Raw genomic sequence first — 18,798 nt, forward strand, 5'->3', positions numbered from 1 at the left:
GGAAGAGAGAAAGAGTGCGCGAGAGAGCAGGACAGCAGGGAAGGGTAGAGGGAGAAGGAGAAGCAGACTCCCCACTTAGCAGAGAGCCCAATGCAGGGCTCCATCCCAGGACCCTGGGATCATGACCTGAGCCGAAGGCAGATGCTTAACCAACTGAGCCACCTACGCACCCTGTCCCTAAATAGTTTTACGAATGAAAACAATTTGCCAGCAATTTTAAGAAACTATAGAGGAAAACTCACATTTATTGTATTATATCAATCAGTACAGATTAGGTTATAGTGTGGCAACAAAAAATCCTTTCACAGTCTGGTTTCTCTGGAAAGCACATTCTGAGATAAGTTCAGGGTACTTATTAGGTCACTGGGATGAACAGCTGTGAAATGGAGGAGGAAGAAGCATGATTGGGCAGAGGGAAAAGTCAAATGGATATTAACAGCTACAGCCAACCCCAGGCGAATTTTGGAGTTGAAATGTCCATCAGTGTTGTCCTTTTTTAGCATGAAACAGCTAGGCCTTGATCAGTCATTGTATGAGAGTGATTCTTAGGAGGGCAGGAACTTGGGTAAGGAAGCTCTTTGTACGTGGCTAAAGCAGTCTCCACAAGGGCTGGTAGCTCAGTGATCTTCAGTGATAGCAATCCTAGCAGCAGGGGTAACAGGTCCTTTCTGAAGTTGTATTTAGGCAGTGCATATCCATGTGCATCAGAATTCATTTTTGAGCTACTCAAGCCATTTCAAATACATTTGTCAAAAGGTCCTCTAGGATTCCAGTGACCCATTCTTCCTGGGGGAAACCTAGATTGTTGATTTGGCTTCTGCAGCTAGTCTTGGGGCTACAACTGATACTCATCATGTTCCCCTCTATTAATTTTTCTAACTTTCTAAATATACCTTACCCTCAGTTGGAACTTCTTCTGATCTCCATTCCCTACCTGGTGGCATGACCCAGACCTTTACCCTTAGGTATATGAACCCCTAGTCATCATATACCTCCTGCTCTGGGTATTGAATTTGCCCATTTACCACCACCCTTGGCAAGAGAATACCAAGAGACACTTAGCGGGTCATCTGTGTACCAAACATCTTCCTCTGCTCTTATTTTGTAACAGCAGTCCTACCTCCCTTTGATGATCAGGGCCAGTTATCCCTTCCAAGGTGGTGACTCCTTTTTTCCTAGTATCTTGACAGAACGAACCTGAAGTGCCTGAGTGGCACTATAGTTTATAGTTCAGTGGAACATTGCTATGTTTACTGCCAGAGTATTTCCGCTTTGGGGAATAGGATATCTAATCCTGTAAGACTGATTTCTGGGATATGGAGCACAAATTACTCAACTATATCACTGAAAATGAGGCCACCAAGAGTGGCTTTTACTCCTTGGTTCTTGGACCTACATATTCTTCCTATTAGCGACAGCACTTTAGGCACTTTAGCACTTTAGCAACACATTTAAAGTTGCTTGATTTTAAGGTATATGTATCTCGCATCCTAGTGTTTCATTTGTGCCTATCCAAAGGTCTATGACATTGTGTGTTATGGGATCCAGTGGATCCCATGGTTATGGGCTCATTCTTGTACTTCCTTTGCTGTCCTGTGTCTTCTGATTACATAGGATCCCATGCTGCTTGATTAAATGCTCCATAATTTTTAAGGCAGTCATACTGGTTAAGACACTTAATTGCAAAAAAGCAAACTGAGATACATGCTCAGAATATGTATCTATTCTTGTCCTAATGAATTGTTGTTTTAGGGTAGAGCACACCCTGTAGATGGACACACTGCCCAAAGACCTGCCCTGTTGAGAGGCTTTTTCCTTTTCTTTCATTCTTCAGGTTCACTCCTGAGTGAGGTTGTCTAAGTGATGTACACTTTTGACTTGTGTCCACATATCAAGCTGAAATACTTGCATTTTTTTCTTCTTGGTATCTGGGCATATAGAATTCTTCCCATGACCATGACTGAAAGATGATAGGTAGGTTCTGGTGCAACAGTGTTAGGTAATATGGGGTCTGAGCTACCCATTCATGCAGATTGCTTATGCGTTATGTGGTCTTGCTCATGCTTGATCTTGGGTGCCACTTCATTTTATGTTCTTATGACTCTTGGTAATAGATGCAGCTCATGATATAAAACTCTGAACACATGGCCAATTGATAATCCAGGGACTTCATCTCTACCAGGGCCCAATAACATAAGAGGAATAGAGTATAAACTTTTCCACTGCAGATGGTATGGCTTCTGACATGTGTATGGGGTCTGCATTGGGATTTTTTCACTGGGAACTTCTGTATATTTCACGTATTACTTTTTCCAACAGTGTCACCACCAATAGCTATAATTCTACTGGATCATGCAGTCCTAACTGCAAGGCTGCTTACAAGTGTAGCCTGAACTTGTGGCAGAGCTATTCCTTACCCTGGCATGTACTCACAGCTGGCAGCCTTTCATGTTGTTCAACATGTGGGGTGAAGCAGTATTCCCAGGACTGAAATATACTACCTTCAGAATCCAAAGAGACCTACTGGATGGTTTGCTTTCTGCTTTTCATGGGAATTATAAGATGTAATAATTGGTCTTTCAATTCAGATGAGCTGTCTTAGAATGCTCCTGACCACTGGATCCCTAAATATTTTACTGATTTGAAATTTGAATCATTGTAGGTTTTATCTTCCACCCATCCAAGCATATGTGTCTTAACAACGTCTTCATCGCATAAGCCATTCTTACTCATCTGGCACAGAGTAACGTCATTAATGTAGTCTAACAATATAATGTTCTGCAAAATGTCCAATTGGACCAAATGTGTCTTATGTTATGACAAAAGGAGGGAGAGTTATATGATCCTGAGGCAAAATTGTGAATGTATACTATTTTTTATTCCATATGAAGGCAAACTATTTTTGATTCCCTTTTCTGAAAGGTTTAGCAAACAACACATTTGCCGAAAATATCCATGTTAATCTGTTCTAATAAAGATACACATTTTACATAGTGACTGCAGTTTGGGCTACTACTTGGTAGTAGGCTCTTGTCATCCTCCAGGCTTTGTTTAGTTTGCATGGCCCAGACTGGTGTTTTAAATGGAGATTTGGTGGGGTCTATTATCCCTGCATTCTTTAGATTCTTTAGAGTAATATGAATTTCTGCCAGGCATACCCTCCGGAATGCAACATTAAATTTTAACATATTATCCAGGTGGTAGTTGTTTCAAAATTTCCACTTGATCTTTTCCACTGTGATAGCCAAGGACCCAATGCCAGTGTTGTGCCATTTGCTGGAAACATCCAGGGCATGACCACTGCATAGGTCTGCAGACCTAGTGGCTCATTTTGAACGAGACCTTGGCCAGGATGTTGTTAATTACCTTATTGCATTATATCCCTCCTATAAAGAGAGGTGATGATGACACTTTATATCTGTAGTGTTGGTGCTAACTCAGATCTGTGTCCAACTATACTTGAAATGTTTGTGTTGCTTTTTCCTCTGGGTTAGAGCTATCCAATGAAATGACCACGGGTGCCTTTGATGAAGAAATAGGAGAGTTATTACCATGTACACTTACTATGGTACTGCAGGGTCCTTCCTCCTAGGTATCAGAATTTTAAATATATCAAATCTGGACTTCAGAAATGGCTGAATTCCAGAAATTGAGCAATAAATTGTGACTTTTTATTGCAGCATCTACCATCAGCCTTCTGATCATGCATCCTTGATTTCTTCTGATGATATAAGTTAGGTAGAAGTGCCCTTGTTGGCAACCTATTTTGCTTCTAGGAATGCTGTGGTCTATTAAACATCTCTATAATTTTTAATAGGTTAGTCTCCTAGACTGACACTCCAGCTTTGCTGGTTATTATAAATATTCCCCTCTACTTGGATTGGATTCTGATGGTTAAGTGTCAACAGTTGGGATCTATTGTCCTATTTATTGTCTCCATCATTGAGCTCAGTTCTGTTACGGTTTCCCCAACCATCAGCTTTAGCCAGTGGAGGAGAGCCAGTACATTCTTATTGATTCTAGTGTCCCTTTCTCTATCTCATTCTTCATGGCTTTCGTAAATGGCATGCCCTCTGGCCCTTTCTATAGATACAATGACCTAGTAGGTTTTCTGGTGTTATATTAGTTATATTAGTATTATCTACTTCAGAACGCCCATATTTCTATCCTTTTTATAGCAAAGAGTAAAAGCTATGGCAGTTCTAGCATTTTGACTTGACTTAGCAAGGGCTGTATTTTTTTCTGTTCCTAAGGGTCTTCTTTTTCTTTTTTTAGCTTTACTGAGGTATAACTGACAAATAAAATTATAAGATGTATAACATGTACATTGTGATAATTTGGTATATGTATACATTGTGAAAGGATTCCTCTTGTGTAGTTAATACATCCATAAGCTCACATATTTTTCCTTTTTTAAAAAAATTTTTTTGATACTCTTTCTAGAGTAAGTTCTCCTTCAGCAAATTCCAATTATACAATACTGTGTTATCAACTATAGTAACCATGTTATATATTAAATCCTCATACTTGGTTCATTTTACAATTGTAAGTTTGTATCCTTTTACCAACCTCTTATTTCCCATATTCCTCAGTCCCTGGCAAACATTTTTTAACTCGTTTTCTATGAACGTGATTTCTTTTTTTTAAGATTCCACATATTAAGACAAATACCATGTAGTATCTGACTTATTTCACTTAGCATAATATCCCTAAGGTCCATCCATGTTTTTTAAATATCAGGATTTCTTTCTTATGGCTGAATAATATTTCATTGTGTATGTATATATACTTATACATATATAAATATATAATACATATACATATATATGTAGATATGTCACATCTTCTTTATCCATTCATCCATTGATGAACACTTTGATTATTTCCATACCTTGGTTTCTGTGAATAATGCAGCAGTTAACATGGGAGTGTAGATATCTCTTTGATATCTTGTTTTCATTTTCTTTGGATATATGCCCAGAGGTGGGACTGCTGGATTATATATGGTAGTTTTATTTTTTTATATGGTAGTTTTATCAACACATGATATCGCTTGCCGTTTTGATGATAGCCATTCTAACATGTGTGAGATGATAGCTTATTGTGTTTTTGATTTGCTTTTCCCTGATAATTAGTGATATTGAGCACTTTTTCTTATACCTGTTGACCATTTGGATACATTCTTTGGAAAAATACCTATTCACTTTGTCTATTCATTTTTAATTGGATTTTCTTTTGTTTTGTTTTTGCTCCTGAGTTGTGTCAGTTCTTTATATATTTTTGTATATTAACCCCTTATCAGATATATGATTTGCAGATATTTTCTCCCATTCTTAGGTTGCTTTTTCACTCAGATGATTGTTACCTTTGCTGTAAATAGGAGTCATTTTAATAGTCTGCTCATACCATCTCCTGACATCCTTGTCAGGGCATAAATACTGCATGTGCTTTTGAATCAGAAGAGTGCTTTTATTCCTTTTAAAGTTTATTTATTTATTTATTTATTTATTTATTTATTTATTTATTTATTTATTTATTTATTTATTTATTTATTTATTTATTTAATGACACACAGAGAGAGGTAGAGACATAGGCAGAGGGAGAAGCAGGCTCATTGCAGGGAACCCAATGTGGGACTTGATCCGCAGACCCTGGATTATGCTCTCAGCTGAAGGCAGATGCTCAACTGCTGAGCCACCCAGGTGTCCCCAGTAGAGTGCTTTTAAATCAGTAAACTCTCCCTAATCTAGTGTAAGGTTCTGGCCTCTTGGATCAATCTCCCCTTATTACTTAGTACTGTGTGTACTTCCCCAACATCTGCCGATATTTGCTGTCTGGGTCTTATAGATAGTCTCTTTCTTTCCTTAGCAGTCCCAGATTTGCCCCTCTGAATTATAGAAAAAGATAATGAAGGGCACCTGAGTGGCTCAGCTGGTTAAGCATCTGACTCTTGATTTCAGCTCACGTTGTGGTCTAGAGGTCATGAGATTGAGCCCCACATCAGGCTCTGTAAGGAGTCCGCTTGAGATTTTCTCCCCTCTGTCTGCCCCCCCCAAATAAATACAATATTAAAAAAATTAAATAATAAAATAAAAAGATGATGAAAGCCTGAGAAAGCCTGAAGGCTTCCTTAATACCACATATAGAGGCTGCCATATTTAGAAGGTCTGAAAATTAGTAGTGTATTAGTAATTACTATTTTCAAACATCTGATACTTCACACTTGCTAGAATATGCCCTTCCTTTGGCATACCTTCCTAATTTACCACTGGTATAAGTTTTAGCAGTTGATGGCCATCTGGTGGCAGCAGCTTTCTGTATTACACCTACTACCAGTGATGGGTTCTTCATAGCCAGCCTGATAGTATGTGATTCAGCTTGCAAACTTCCTCTTATTTCCTGCTCTTCTTGTATCACTCCTGGTACCAGCCATCATATTTTGGGTTCTCTATGAAGCAGACTCTGAGATAGAGTTTAGTGTTTATGATGTTCATTGAGAGTACCCTTTGGAAGAGATCAATGCCTTTGGAAGAGGTAGGGGGAGGGATGCCTGACTGGCTCAGTGGTTGAGCATCTGCCTTTGGCTCAGGGCATGATCCTGGGATCTGGGATTGAGTCCCACATTGGGCTCCATGAGGGGAGCCTGTTTCTCCTTCTTCCTATGTCTCTGCCTCTCTGCCTCTTCATGAATAAATAAATTTAAAAAATCTTAAAAAAAAAAAAGAAGAGGTAAGGGGAGAAAAGAGGATTTAACAAAAGGAAAAATTGAGTTGTAATGCTGGACAGATAACCTTAGTCAAACACACAAGGATCTCTGGAAGTGAAATGGTTGATATGTTGGGATGAAGTGACAGGACCTTTAAAATCCCATGTTGAACAGCAGTTGTATGTGGGTCATCCTTAAAAAGATGTGTCCTTGAGTGAAGTGGCCCAAAGATACTGAGGCAATTACTGAAGTAATTTGCAGCTGTTGATGCTCTCCCAGCAACAGAGACAATAGTTCCTTCCTTGAATGAGGTCTCGGCAGCACATATTCATCTCCATTGTAAATCTCAAAGTTTCAGAGGTTAAGACCAATAAAAGTTAATTTCTCACTCATGCTACATGGCTAATGTTGATTAGCAGACAGAGATAAGCTTATTGTCATCACTAGAGACCAGAACGAAATTTCATTTTCTTTGGTTGGATCCATCTGGAAGAAATACAGGTGTCACTTTAGCTTGCATTTTGTTGGCTAAAACAAGTTGTATTATCACACTTCTAGGAAGTGTGAGAGTTTAATTTTACTATAGGCCCAAAGGAAGAGAACTGGAATTATTTGTTAAATAACACCAATATGTGTATAACAAATATTGTTTGTAATTCTTTTTAAACTTTTAGTATAATTGAAGGTGATGTCTTGCAGATAGTAACAAAGCCTTCACCTCCTACCATCACATGTTAAAAGGCAACCAACTTTTGTAGTAGAATTTTGTTGTACTATTACTGGTCTGAGTTAATTATTCTCATGTATCATTAATATATTAATAGTGTACTGTACTATTTCTCTGTAGGGACTTGTGTACTTTAAAAACATTTTATTTTTTTAGTTTCATGAAATTAATGTTTATGTTGAAAAGTGTATTTTGATGATGTAGTGAGGCAGTATAATGTAGTAATTAGGAAGACCTGGTTTTGAATATGGATTCTACCATTTAATGAGTTTAAGGAAGTTACCAAACCTCCAAATACTATTTCCTTATCTATAACATGGTGACAAAAACATTTGCTCCTTAGAGTTATTTTCAGAATTAAATATTATATAGCTTTGATAAGCAATTAGCATATTGTTTTTATTAGGTAAAAGGTTATGACCACTTATCTTAGGAAATTTATCCATTTAAAAAGACTATGAAGGTTTTATGTATTCTTCACTTAATTTTATATATTATTATAGTAGTTTTTAAAAACATCTAACTTTTAGAAGCAACTATGTGCTTTTCCTTTTTCAGAGGAGGCCTCCCATAGCATTTTTTATATGTCTCTCTTAATACTTATCACATCCTATTGTCATCCCTTCAGAGCAAGAATTCAGTCTCATTCAGGTTTATATCCATAATGTCATTGTGTCATTGGATCTTCATTACATCTAAGTTGATTTACTTAAATAATAATCATTCTTTTTCCTTACCTTATCTAAATTTGTTAACCCAAATTTCACAGATTCTTTTTCCTATTCTTAGTTAAGAGCAGTTGATGAATTCTCAGTCTTCCTTACTTGAGATTGAAACACCCAGGTTAATTAATCTTTTACTCTTTGTTCTATTTTTCAAGATATACTATTATGAAAAAATACATGGTTTGGAGAACATTCAGAAGATAACTCCCTGATCTTCAGCATGGTTACTAAATTGAGATGTTTAATTTTTAAATGTGTAAAGAAATATTACCTTAATAGGAAGAAACTCAGTGGATAAATCTGGAAACCCCATGCTCCTGAGTTTTGAGCCTTGCTCACTTACGTTAACTGTGTGGGATGAGTAGATATGTGACTGATCAGTTAAATCCCACTATTTCACTGTCTTGGACAAGCTCCCAGTACTCTTTCCATTTCTTTGTGAGTTGAGTTGGAGTTGTTTATCTCTCGTGGGCTTTTTATTTATTTATTTATTTATTTATTTATTTATTTATTTATTCATTCATTCATTCATTCATTCATTTATTTAGAGTTTTTAAGTATTTCTGTAAATGGGTGTGCTTGTGGGCCTGAAACATAAAGTTTGATAAAAAATCTACACAATTAGTTGTTACATTCCCAAATCCCCTTCTTCAGCTTGTGATGAGTGTCTGCCATGTTTCTACTCTGTTAGAAGACAGAAGTTTACTCTTTGTGAATGTTGACCCAGGTACCAGAACATGGTTGAGGATGTCTGTACAATTTTGGAAATAGTGGGACTTAGGGCAAGTATACATACTTACGAAGGAAACCTCTAACTCTTTCCTTCTACTTATGTCCAGAATCCTATTAGCCAGGTTTATAGCTTCTAGGCAGGAGATTGGAGGATTTACCTCAAAGAATCTAACGAGCCCAAAAGAAGGCATGTACAAAAACTAACATTTGGAGGTCTTCAACTGAAATGGTCCAACCTGATCAAAATTTCCACACTGCTATATAGTATATAAGAAAAGGATATATGAAAGTTATTAAGAGACTAAATCTTAAAGAGTTCTTATAACAAGGAAAAAACCATTTTTTTCTTTTTCTTTCCAATTTTTTGATGTCTATGTGAGATGATGGATGTTAAGTAAACTAACTGTTTAATAATTTCACTAAGTGTATATATGTATATGTCAAATCATGTTGTACACCTTAAACTTATACACTAGAATATATCGGTTGTATTTCAGAAAGCAAACAAACAAACAAGAAATATTCCAACAGTCAACAACAATATGTCTTGGCCAAGTACAAAATTTCCAAACAATTTTGTTGTGCCCACTCTTAAATTTGAAAGGGCAGTTAGTTATTATAGACATTCACAAAAAGCTGCTGAATTTGATGAAAATATCAAATAGGAAAAAATAAGAAAACAAAAGAAACTGAGATAATACTGGAAGGAGATTATAACTTCAATCATTATAGACAGAAGATGTCACATTTATAGAGTAAAAATGTGACTTAAAAATAGATCATTCAGTAAACAAAAAAATGGGGCTTTTGAAAATAAAATTAGGATACTAAATTAATAAATTTTAAGATAAAATGAAGTATATGTTCCAAAAGTATTATGAACAAAGAATAGATGTAAAATAGGATAAGAGAGATGAAATTTAGATGATTATAACAGAAAATTTGCTGTCTGAATAATAGGAGGGGCCAAAATAAAGAACAGAAAATTTTAGATGAGGAAATTATCAAATGAATAATTCAAGAAAAATATCTGGGCTTGAAATACATGAATTTTAAGAATAAAAGATATCACTAAGCCCCAGAAGAGACTCGCAGCAAAACTCATCATGAAAAGTAGAGACAGTGCAGCCTGGGTAGCTCAGTGGTTTGGCGCCGCCTTTGGCCCAGGGTGTGATCCTGGACGCTCGGGATCGAGTCTCACGTCAGGCTCCCTGCATGGAGCCTGCTTCTCCCTCTGCCTGTGTCTCTGCTTCTCTCTCTCTCTCTCTCTCTCTTTTTTTTTGTGTGTGTGTCTCTGCTTCTCATGAATGAATAAATAAATAATATCTTTTAAAAAAAAAGTCACTCGACACACTGCAACCCCACCAGGAACTCCAGATAGCTCCTTTAAAAAAAAAGAAAAAAGTAGAGACAGAAAGAAGACCCTAAGAGCTTATATATTTAGAGAAGGAATAGTCCTAATAGTCATGGGACTCAGTAGGATAGGGCCTTGCAAAAGCAAAACCAGGAGCCAGAAAATTAGAGAGTAATACCTTCAATATCTGAAAATGCTTTCCAAGTTAGTGTACCAAGCCTGATCAAATAATCATATAAATATTACAGTGAAATAAAGTCACTTTCCAGAATTGCTACCTCAGAAATTTACTTCCAATGTACACTTTCTCTGGAGGATGTAGAATTATGTCTCCTACTGATATATTTGACTAGATAAATAAAAATTGATAAAACTTGAAGTCCAAGAAATAGAGTAAATAATAGAGAGGACGTGTGCAGAGAATCCTTAGAATTTTGCAGGAGGCCTAGAGACAAGTTTGAATTATAAAAGAAATATGGAATTTTGTGGGGATGTCTTAAAGAAGTAAATAAAGCCACTAGATAGCTTGATATATTAGAAAATATTGTGAAATGGTGGACACGTTTCGTAAAGAGTCAGGGATGTAATTAGTATATCTATAGAAATCTAAGCAAAAAAAAATTTCAGGAAAAATAGAAAGTTGTTCAAGGATAAAATGAATTATAATATGTTACATTGGCTCATCTATATGTAGAATAATAAATAATAAATATTTAATATTGGCCTAAAAATTATAAGTACATGAGGAGGATGTAGGGAAGAGAAGTATATGTGTATATGTCTGCATAAGAGTTAAATCTTCATCTTTTAAAGAGAAATAGTTATTATCTGAAACTAACAACTAAGTGTGCCATTTAGAATAGGAACATAAATAAAAACAAGCTCCTTCTAGTTTTTTTACTTAGAATTTAAAGTGCTTACCTCTGTGATTCAGGAGTAACATTGGGAAGATAGGGAGTAGGAGAGTTTTTGTGATAGACCTTGTGGGATTATTTGACTTTTAAACTTTGCACATACACATGTTTGGCTAAAAACAAGCAAAATAAGAACATGCCACAATAGTATACAACCAAACTAAGTCGGGCACAAATTAGTGGGTAATAAATGTTAAAATAATGTTTCTGGGAAGATTGGTATATGGTAATACACAGAAAAATCTGGGTAACATGATATATGGGAGAAGAAGTTAAATTAGATCCCTGGAATAGATGCAAAAATAAGTTCCAAATGGATTGAAGATCAAAATGGTAAAAGCCAAACTATACCTCTGTTAGAAGAAAATTAGAGATTATCTTTAAAATCTTGAGTTAGGAAAAAAAGAATAAATCATGAAGTAAATGGTAGGTTTGATCAAATTTTTGTACAAATGTTTGTAAAATAAGACTACATAAACTACATGAAAAGGCAAATCACAGCATAGGAGAATATATGTTAATGCATATAATCAGCAAAGGATTGGTATTTATAACAATTCTTAAAATTATTAAAAAAAAAATCTTGGGACACCTGACTGGCTTAGTCAGAAGAGCATGGGACTCTTGATCTGAGGGTTTTAAGTTTGGGCCCCACATAGAGTGTAGTGATTACTTAAAAATAAAATATTTATAAAAAAAATCAAATAGAAAAATGGGCAAATACTTGAATAGTGATCTTATAGAAGGGTGAAAAAAAGGTCTATTAATGTGAAAACATGCTTGATCTCACTAGTATCAAAAAAATTAATCAGATTGGTAAAAATTTAAAAATCTGAGAGAACTACATAATGGCAAGAATGTGAAATAAGAAGAGCTATCATACATGGCTGTTTTTAATTTAAGTCAGTACAACTACTTTGGGGAGCAAATTGGTAAAATCTAGTAAAATTGAACTGTGTCTTTCCTTAAACCTAGTAATTTTCCTTTTGAAATTTACCCGGAGAAACTCTCAGAATTTGCAAAAGAAAATGTGTGTAACCATGAACAAACTAAAAGGACTTGTAGGAAAAATCAGAAAAAAAGTCTAAATGACCTTTAAAAGGATAGATATATTTTGGTATGATCATAATATGGAATACTATAACATGATTAAAATGAAAACATAACATCACATATATGCGTAAGTTTAAATGGGTTGTTTAATAGACGTTTTTCCAAAAAAGATATACAAATGGCCAATAAGGACACAAAAAGATGCTCAATATCACTAATCATTTGAAAAATGCAAGTCAAAACCACATTGAAATACTACTTCACATTCATTAGGATGGCTATTATCAACAAATAGAAAATAGCAAGTGTAAGTGAGGATATAGAGAAATTGGAATCCTTGTGCATTCCTTGTTGGAATGTAAAATGGTATAGTGGCTATAGAAAAGAGTACAGTTGTTCCTCAAAAATTTAAACAAGATTTAACCATTGAACCCAGTAGTTCCACTTCGGGTATATACCCAAAAGAATTGAAAGCAATGAATTGAAAGCAATGGATATTTGCACACCTATGTTCATAATAGTCACAATAGTCAATTCACAATAGTCAAAATTAGAAGTAACCTAGTTGTCCATTGATGGATGAATAGATGAACAACATGTGGTATATACTTACAATGGAATATTATTCAGGCTTTATTTATTTTTTAAAGGTTTTATTTATCCACTCATGATAGAGAGAGAGAGAGAGAGAGAGAGAGAGAGAGAGGCAGAGACACAGAGACACAGGCAGAGGGAGAAGTAGGCTCCGTGCCAGGAGCCCGACGAGGGACTCGATCCCAGGACTCCAGGATCGCGCCCTGGGCCAAAGGCAGGCGCCAAACCGCTGAGCCACCCAGGGATTCCCCCTTATTCAGGCTTTAAAAAGATGGAATTCTGACACACACGGCACAATGTGGATGAACCTTAGAGACATGGTGAGGGAAATAAGCCAAAGACAAAAGGAGTAATACTGTAATGATTTCATTCATCTGAAGTGCTTAGAGTAGTCAGATTTATAAACAAAAAAGTTGAATGGTGATTGGCAGGGTCTGGGAAAGAGGAGAATGGAGAATTATTTAACAAGTACAGAGTTTCAGTTTTGCAAAATAAGAGAGTGCTGAGGTAGATGGTCATGATGTTTCCAAAATGTGAGTGTATTTAATGTCACTGAATTGCACACTTAAAAATGGTTAAAATGGTGAAAAAAAACAAAAACAAAAACAAAGAGCAAAACAATGGGTTGAAAATAAGCTACAGAAGGATCCATATTATATAACATAATATATCTTTGTATTAAAAAAAGCTTTACCATCTACAAAAATTACTGTATGTATCTATACAATGTATCTTTGTATTAAAAACTTTACCATCTACAAAAATTACTATATGTATCATATATAGAAACACTGATAAGCAAATACAGAATAGTAATTGCATCCAAAGAAGGAAGACCTAAGAAGCTTGAGTTGGGATGAGAGTACACAGGGAGCCTAAGTCATATCTATATTAATTGATTTCTTTAAAAAATCTGTAGTAAATATGGTCAAGTACTGGATTTGACAAATTTGGGTAGTGGTACACAGGTGCTTGTAATGCCGGGGTTTTTTTTTTTTTGGCTGTTATATGCACTGAAAAAATTTCATCTTTTACCAAAAGAAATTGGCTTATGGAGTTAAAAAAAATCTTAAGAAAGCCAAATTTTTAGTTAATGCTTGTCTTCATCCTTAGCACTTTTTTTTTTCTAACTCCTTAGTTTTTCTGAGCATTTTCTGTGGTTTTCATCTTGAAAATATGCTCTCCCTTTGGCTCATTTGTGTTAGATAGTGGGCCAGGTTACTTACCTGTTAGACCTAGGTAAGCTCAGATTGTTGGGTCAGTTTGTTTTCTGGACTCCAGATGTCCCCAAATGATCTTAAAGATTCTTCTTTGGAGATTTTTTTGTAAGAAACTGGTATCTGGCAGTCTTACTCCTTCATCTGACTCTTCTATTTCATTTCTTTGAAGCATATTCAGGTTTCTAATTCTGTTGTTGGAATACTACAGTCAACACAATTTGTAAATCACTGACCCTGTGTGCATGTGGGGGGGGGGGGAAGGAGGGTTGGAAGGAATGATTGAAATCTATCTGCCCTGACTTATAAACTGTCTCTAACATTTTCATCTCTTTCTTTTTCAAAGCCCATGCCTCTTCCCTTCTCTCTAAAGGGAGTAATCTTTTAAAACCTACTACAAATATACTTTTAAATATCAAATATTTGTAAATATAATTTATAGAAAAAGGTAGTCAAATGGGCCTTAAGCAAATTATTAACTTCTCCTACATTTAATTTTTCATTTCTAACATATAATAATACCTGCACAATCAGCTTCACTGGATTCTTACACAATGACCATTTTAAATTATGTAGATGAATGCACTTTGGAAGTTTTATAGTACTGTGCACGTGTAAGCACACTTCTTAAATGAACTGTAACATGTAAAATTGACCAGGTTATTAGTCCTATGTGTAGGCCTCTTTAATATTATTTCCTAAAATGTGATATTCAGAGCATTGGCTCTTAGGAATGTTAATGTAAAAAGTATTACATGAAACATAGTATTCCTGTGGATAAAATATTGGGAAAAGACTGGGTTAGGTATAGTTATTCTATTTGTCTGTACTCTCTTTTGAGAGTGTTTAATAGGCCTACAAAATAGATGTATTTTGTGAGGTAAAGAGAGATTATACAAACTAAGGAAAACCCTCTTTTGGGGGATTTATGTTCTTTGGAATAGACTTTAGGAAAACAATTCAAGATGTATTTTATTGCTCCTCCATCTCTAGTTTCATTTTCTAAACTATGATTTTGGTTCTTATAACTTTGGTTTCATTAGTAATCACTGAATTAAAACCAAATTATTATTTTGTTACCAGTGTTATAATCACATAAATAAGAAACAAGTAATTTATACAACTTCTTTACAGCTAACTGTATTTCAGATTATTTTCTTGTTCCAAAAAGGCTTCTAAACTACCTAAAAATAAAATTTGTTTTTAAAAGCTTATTACATCTATATGTTTTTATTAAATACCACTGCCTATCTTTAGATATGTCATGTCTAAGAAGATGAAATCTAAGAAAAGAATGTCCCTAGTCACTGAAAACTGAATCACTTGACACTGAATCACTTGACATCTCAAAAGCTATATTGGTATATGTGTCAATTTTGAAGCTAAGTTATATTGAAATGATACAGTTTTCTATAACCATTTTTCTTTCCATGTTTTTTATATAGCTCATGGATTATTTAGGTTTTTTATTTTTCCTCATTTTTAGCAACTGAAGTCATTCTCTTTTGCATAAAATGAACACCATTATTTTAAAATATCAAATCGTCAAAATGATTTAAATATTTTATTTTGATTCCATTTTTAGGCATTATTTCACTGAATATTGTATATTGCATTTAATATCTTAAGTATGCATATAAAATTTGGTTTAGTAATTTAACTTTCTAAGAGGTTTGCCCAGTTTTGACATTCATGAAGTTTACTATATGAGCCTTGATTTATTTAATTATCCTCCAATATAAAGTACACCTAATATTCTTTACCTTTCATTTTCATTGTTCGCATATACTTAAATTTACTTGTGGGAATTTTATGCAGAAGTTGTTTTAATTTAAGGAACGATGCTAGTTTGAATAATGATACTAAATTGTAGGTCATGGCAAATTAATGAAAGGCTTCCTAATTTTAATTATTGTATCTTTAATTTGACCAAAGATTGTTTTATAGTATTTGTCTTAATTTATTGTTTTATTTCATTTTTTGTTTTGCTGTTCTCTTTTTTTCTAGCTTGTGATGAATGGAAAATATTACCAAAACCAAATCTTCATAGAGATGTCAACAGATTTGGGCACTCCGCCGTTGTTATTAATGGGTAATAGATGTACATTTATCAGTCACACTATCTCCATATTTTGTTACTCTTTTTAAAAATTATCATTTATCATTTATACTTAATGGCATTGGGTATCCCTACTCTACCATGGAATACATTTTGGCTTGTTAACCATATCCTTTATTCTTTTGTGTTCAAATATATTTAAGCGAAAGGGGAGCAAAGAAAGTGGTAGTTGAATTAATTTAATAATTGTCTGGACTTTTCAAACTGAATTTTTGAATATCTTTTTGATTATTTTACTCTTGGGTTTTTCTGTTTTATAAGAGGATAATAAAACATTGAAACATAGACTCTGTATACAATATCTGTTTTTTTAAAGATTTTATTTATTTATTCATGAGAGACACAGAAAGAGAGGCAGAGACATAGAGGGAGAAGCAGACCCCGATGCAAGACTTGATCCCAGGACCCTGGGACCATGAGCTGAGACAAAGGCAGATGCTCAACCACTGAGCCACCTAGGCATCCCAAATATCCAATATCTAAATTCATTTTCAGTATTCAGAAATTATAATTCTAGATAGTTGTTCTAAAGTGTATCTTATCCATGAACAGCTGTTTTCTTTTTCTCAAAAAATTGTTTGCTACCTTGGTAAAATGTAAAATGTATATTTAAATTTATTTTTGAAACTAATATGTTAGGGAGCCTGGGTTGCTTAGTTGGTTAAGCGTCTGCCTTTGGCTCTAGTCATGATCCCAGGGTATTGGGGTTAAGCCACGTATGGGGTTCCCTGCTCAGTGGGGAGCCTGCTTCTCCCTCTTCTCTCCACTTGTGCTCTCTCTTGCTCTTTGTCTCTCTCTCTCAAATATATATATAAAATCTTTTTTTAAAAAGAAACTAATATTGTTTAAGATTCTTTTTTTTTTTTTCCCAATAGGTCCATGTATATATTTGGAGGATTTTCTAGTGTGCTCCTTAATGATATTCTTGTTTACAAGCCTCCAAATTGCAAGGCTTTCAGAGATGAAGAACTTTGTAAGAATGCTGGTCCAGGAATAAAGTGTATTTGGAATAAAAATCACTGCGAATCATGGGAATCTGGGAATACTAATAATATCCTTAGAGCAAAGTGTCCTCCTAAAACAGGTAAAGTTTTTTTTCTTCTTCCCTCTCTGGCATAATGCTTCTCTACTGGGCTAGAAGGAGTAATGTATTTTGCTTATAAGATTTACCTTAGTATAGCTTTTAGAAATTAAAAAGTCACAATGCTCTAATTAGGAATTTTAATGTTTGAACTTAGCAGTGATTAATAATTTAATATTTTTATAAATTATTTTTAGTGTTCTTTTTTTAATTATATATGTAATATTATACATACCAATATTTTATGTGTAACGTGAACTACTTTCCTATATAAGTAAAAAATGCTTTAAAGTATACCCTAAGAAATAATGTTTTTCTAAGAAATACAATAAAATAATTTATTTGCATTTGGTAGTTTTTTTCTTTCTTTAATATTGCCAAGCCAACCACAGAGTTAAAAGATTTTCTAGAATTTTGATGATTAGTGTTTGATGATTAATGTTTTAGTTTAATAACTTTTATAAAATATTGAATAAGTAGATCAAACATATGAAAAATTATTAGTAAATATTTATTTATAAATGATTTAGATGTCAATTCAGTTTTCTTTAAATGAGTGGGAGTTTTATGCATTTTTTGTACTATAATTGGCGATCTATTTTCAGGGTTTGCTAGTATATGATAACTCATATGACTCTAAATATCTTTATGAAGAATAATAAACAATGAGTGTTTGTTACAATGTTTCTTTTAGATGTGTAGTGATGCTTTTTTTTTTTTGTAAGTCTTCCCCCCACCCCCATAATGAATACATTTTAAATGGCAGTAAGATCTTGGTAGATTGCATAATTAAAATGAGGGTAGGAAGTATCTTGAAACTTACAATTCAAATTCAATATGAAGTTCACCTCATATTGAAGATGTTATTTTGATATTGTTGGTCATATTTATGTTGTAAAAAAGTCTTAGTGATTCTTAAACAGATGTTAAAAATGTGTGAATTAAGAAGTGTGACATTTTCTTTCTCATCCTGATGCGTTCATCTCCCATTTGTCCTGCAGCTGCTCCTGATGACAGATGTTACAGATATGCAGACTGTGCCAGCTGTGCTGCCAATACCAACGGGTGCCAATGGTGTGATGACAAGAAATGCATTTCAACAAACAGTAACTGCAGTGTGGTTAGTATTTATGGACAAATGGTCATGTTGTTAACCTTGCTGCTTTCTAATCATTAACTTACTGTTCAGTAGCATTGTACAGATAGCATTTTTTCACATCAAGACACTTGAGGGAGTCACTCACTATGTTGTAAATTCACTCTAGTTTCTCGCTCAAATTTGTCAGCCTACAGTCTAGTAACTTTTACTTCCTCCTATGTCTTTTAAAAAAAAGATTATAAATGTAGTCTTGTGTGGTGATAGACATGTGATATAGGTAAGTAAGTATAGAGATTATTTCCATGGGATTCTTGTCAGACATGCATGTGCACGATGGTGGTGTGGTCTGATGTTTTATTTACATGCTTTGTGTTTAAGTTTAACTGGAGGTTGACTTTCCCTTTATCTGTGTAGATGAGTGGTTCTCAACCAGAGTTTTGTGCCTTAACGGACATTGGCAATGTTTATAGACATTTT

The 18,798-nt window shown here is 34.5% G+C and overlaps 1 protein-coding gene across 2 annotated transcripts in view; it reads left to right on the top strand.

Annotated features, from left to right (window-relative positions):
• Nucleotides 1-18,798, top strand: part of ATRNL1 (attractin like 1) — a 777,593-nt gene that overhangs the window by 126,580 nt on the left and 632,215 nt on the right. For both annotated transcript variants that reach the window (XM_055300426.1, XM_055300427.1), the window contains exons 11-13: nt 16,030-16,114; nt 17,017-17,225; nt 18,224-18,342. In XM_055300426.1, coding sequence (XP_055156401.1) covers nt 16,030-16,114; nt 17,017-17,225; nt 18,224-18,342 — 413 coding nt within the window. The remainder of the gene's footprint in view (nt 1-16,029; nt 16,115-17,016; nt 17,226-18,223; nt 18,343-18,798) is intronic.

Source organism: Nyctereutes procyonoides, unplaced genomic scaffold, assembly GCF_905146905.1.
Source record: "Nyctereutes procyonoides isolate TBG_1078 unplaced genomic scaffold, NYPRO_anot_genome, whole genome shotgun sequence".
Lineage (NCBI taxonomy): Eukaryota > Metazoa > Chordata > Mammalia > Carnivora > Canidae > Nyctereutes > Nyctereutes procyonoides.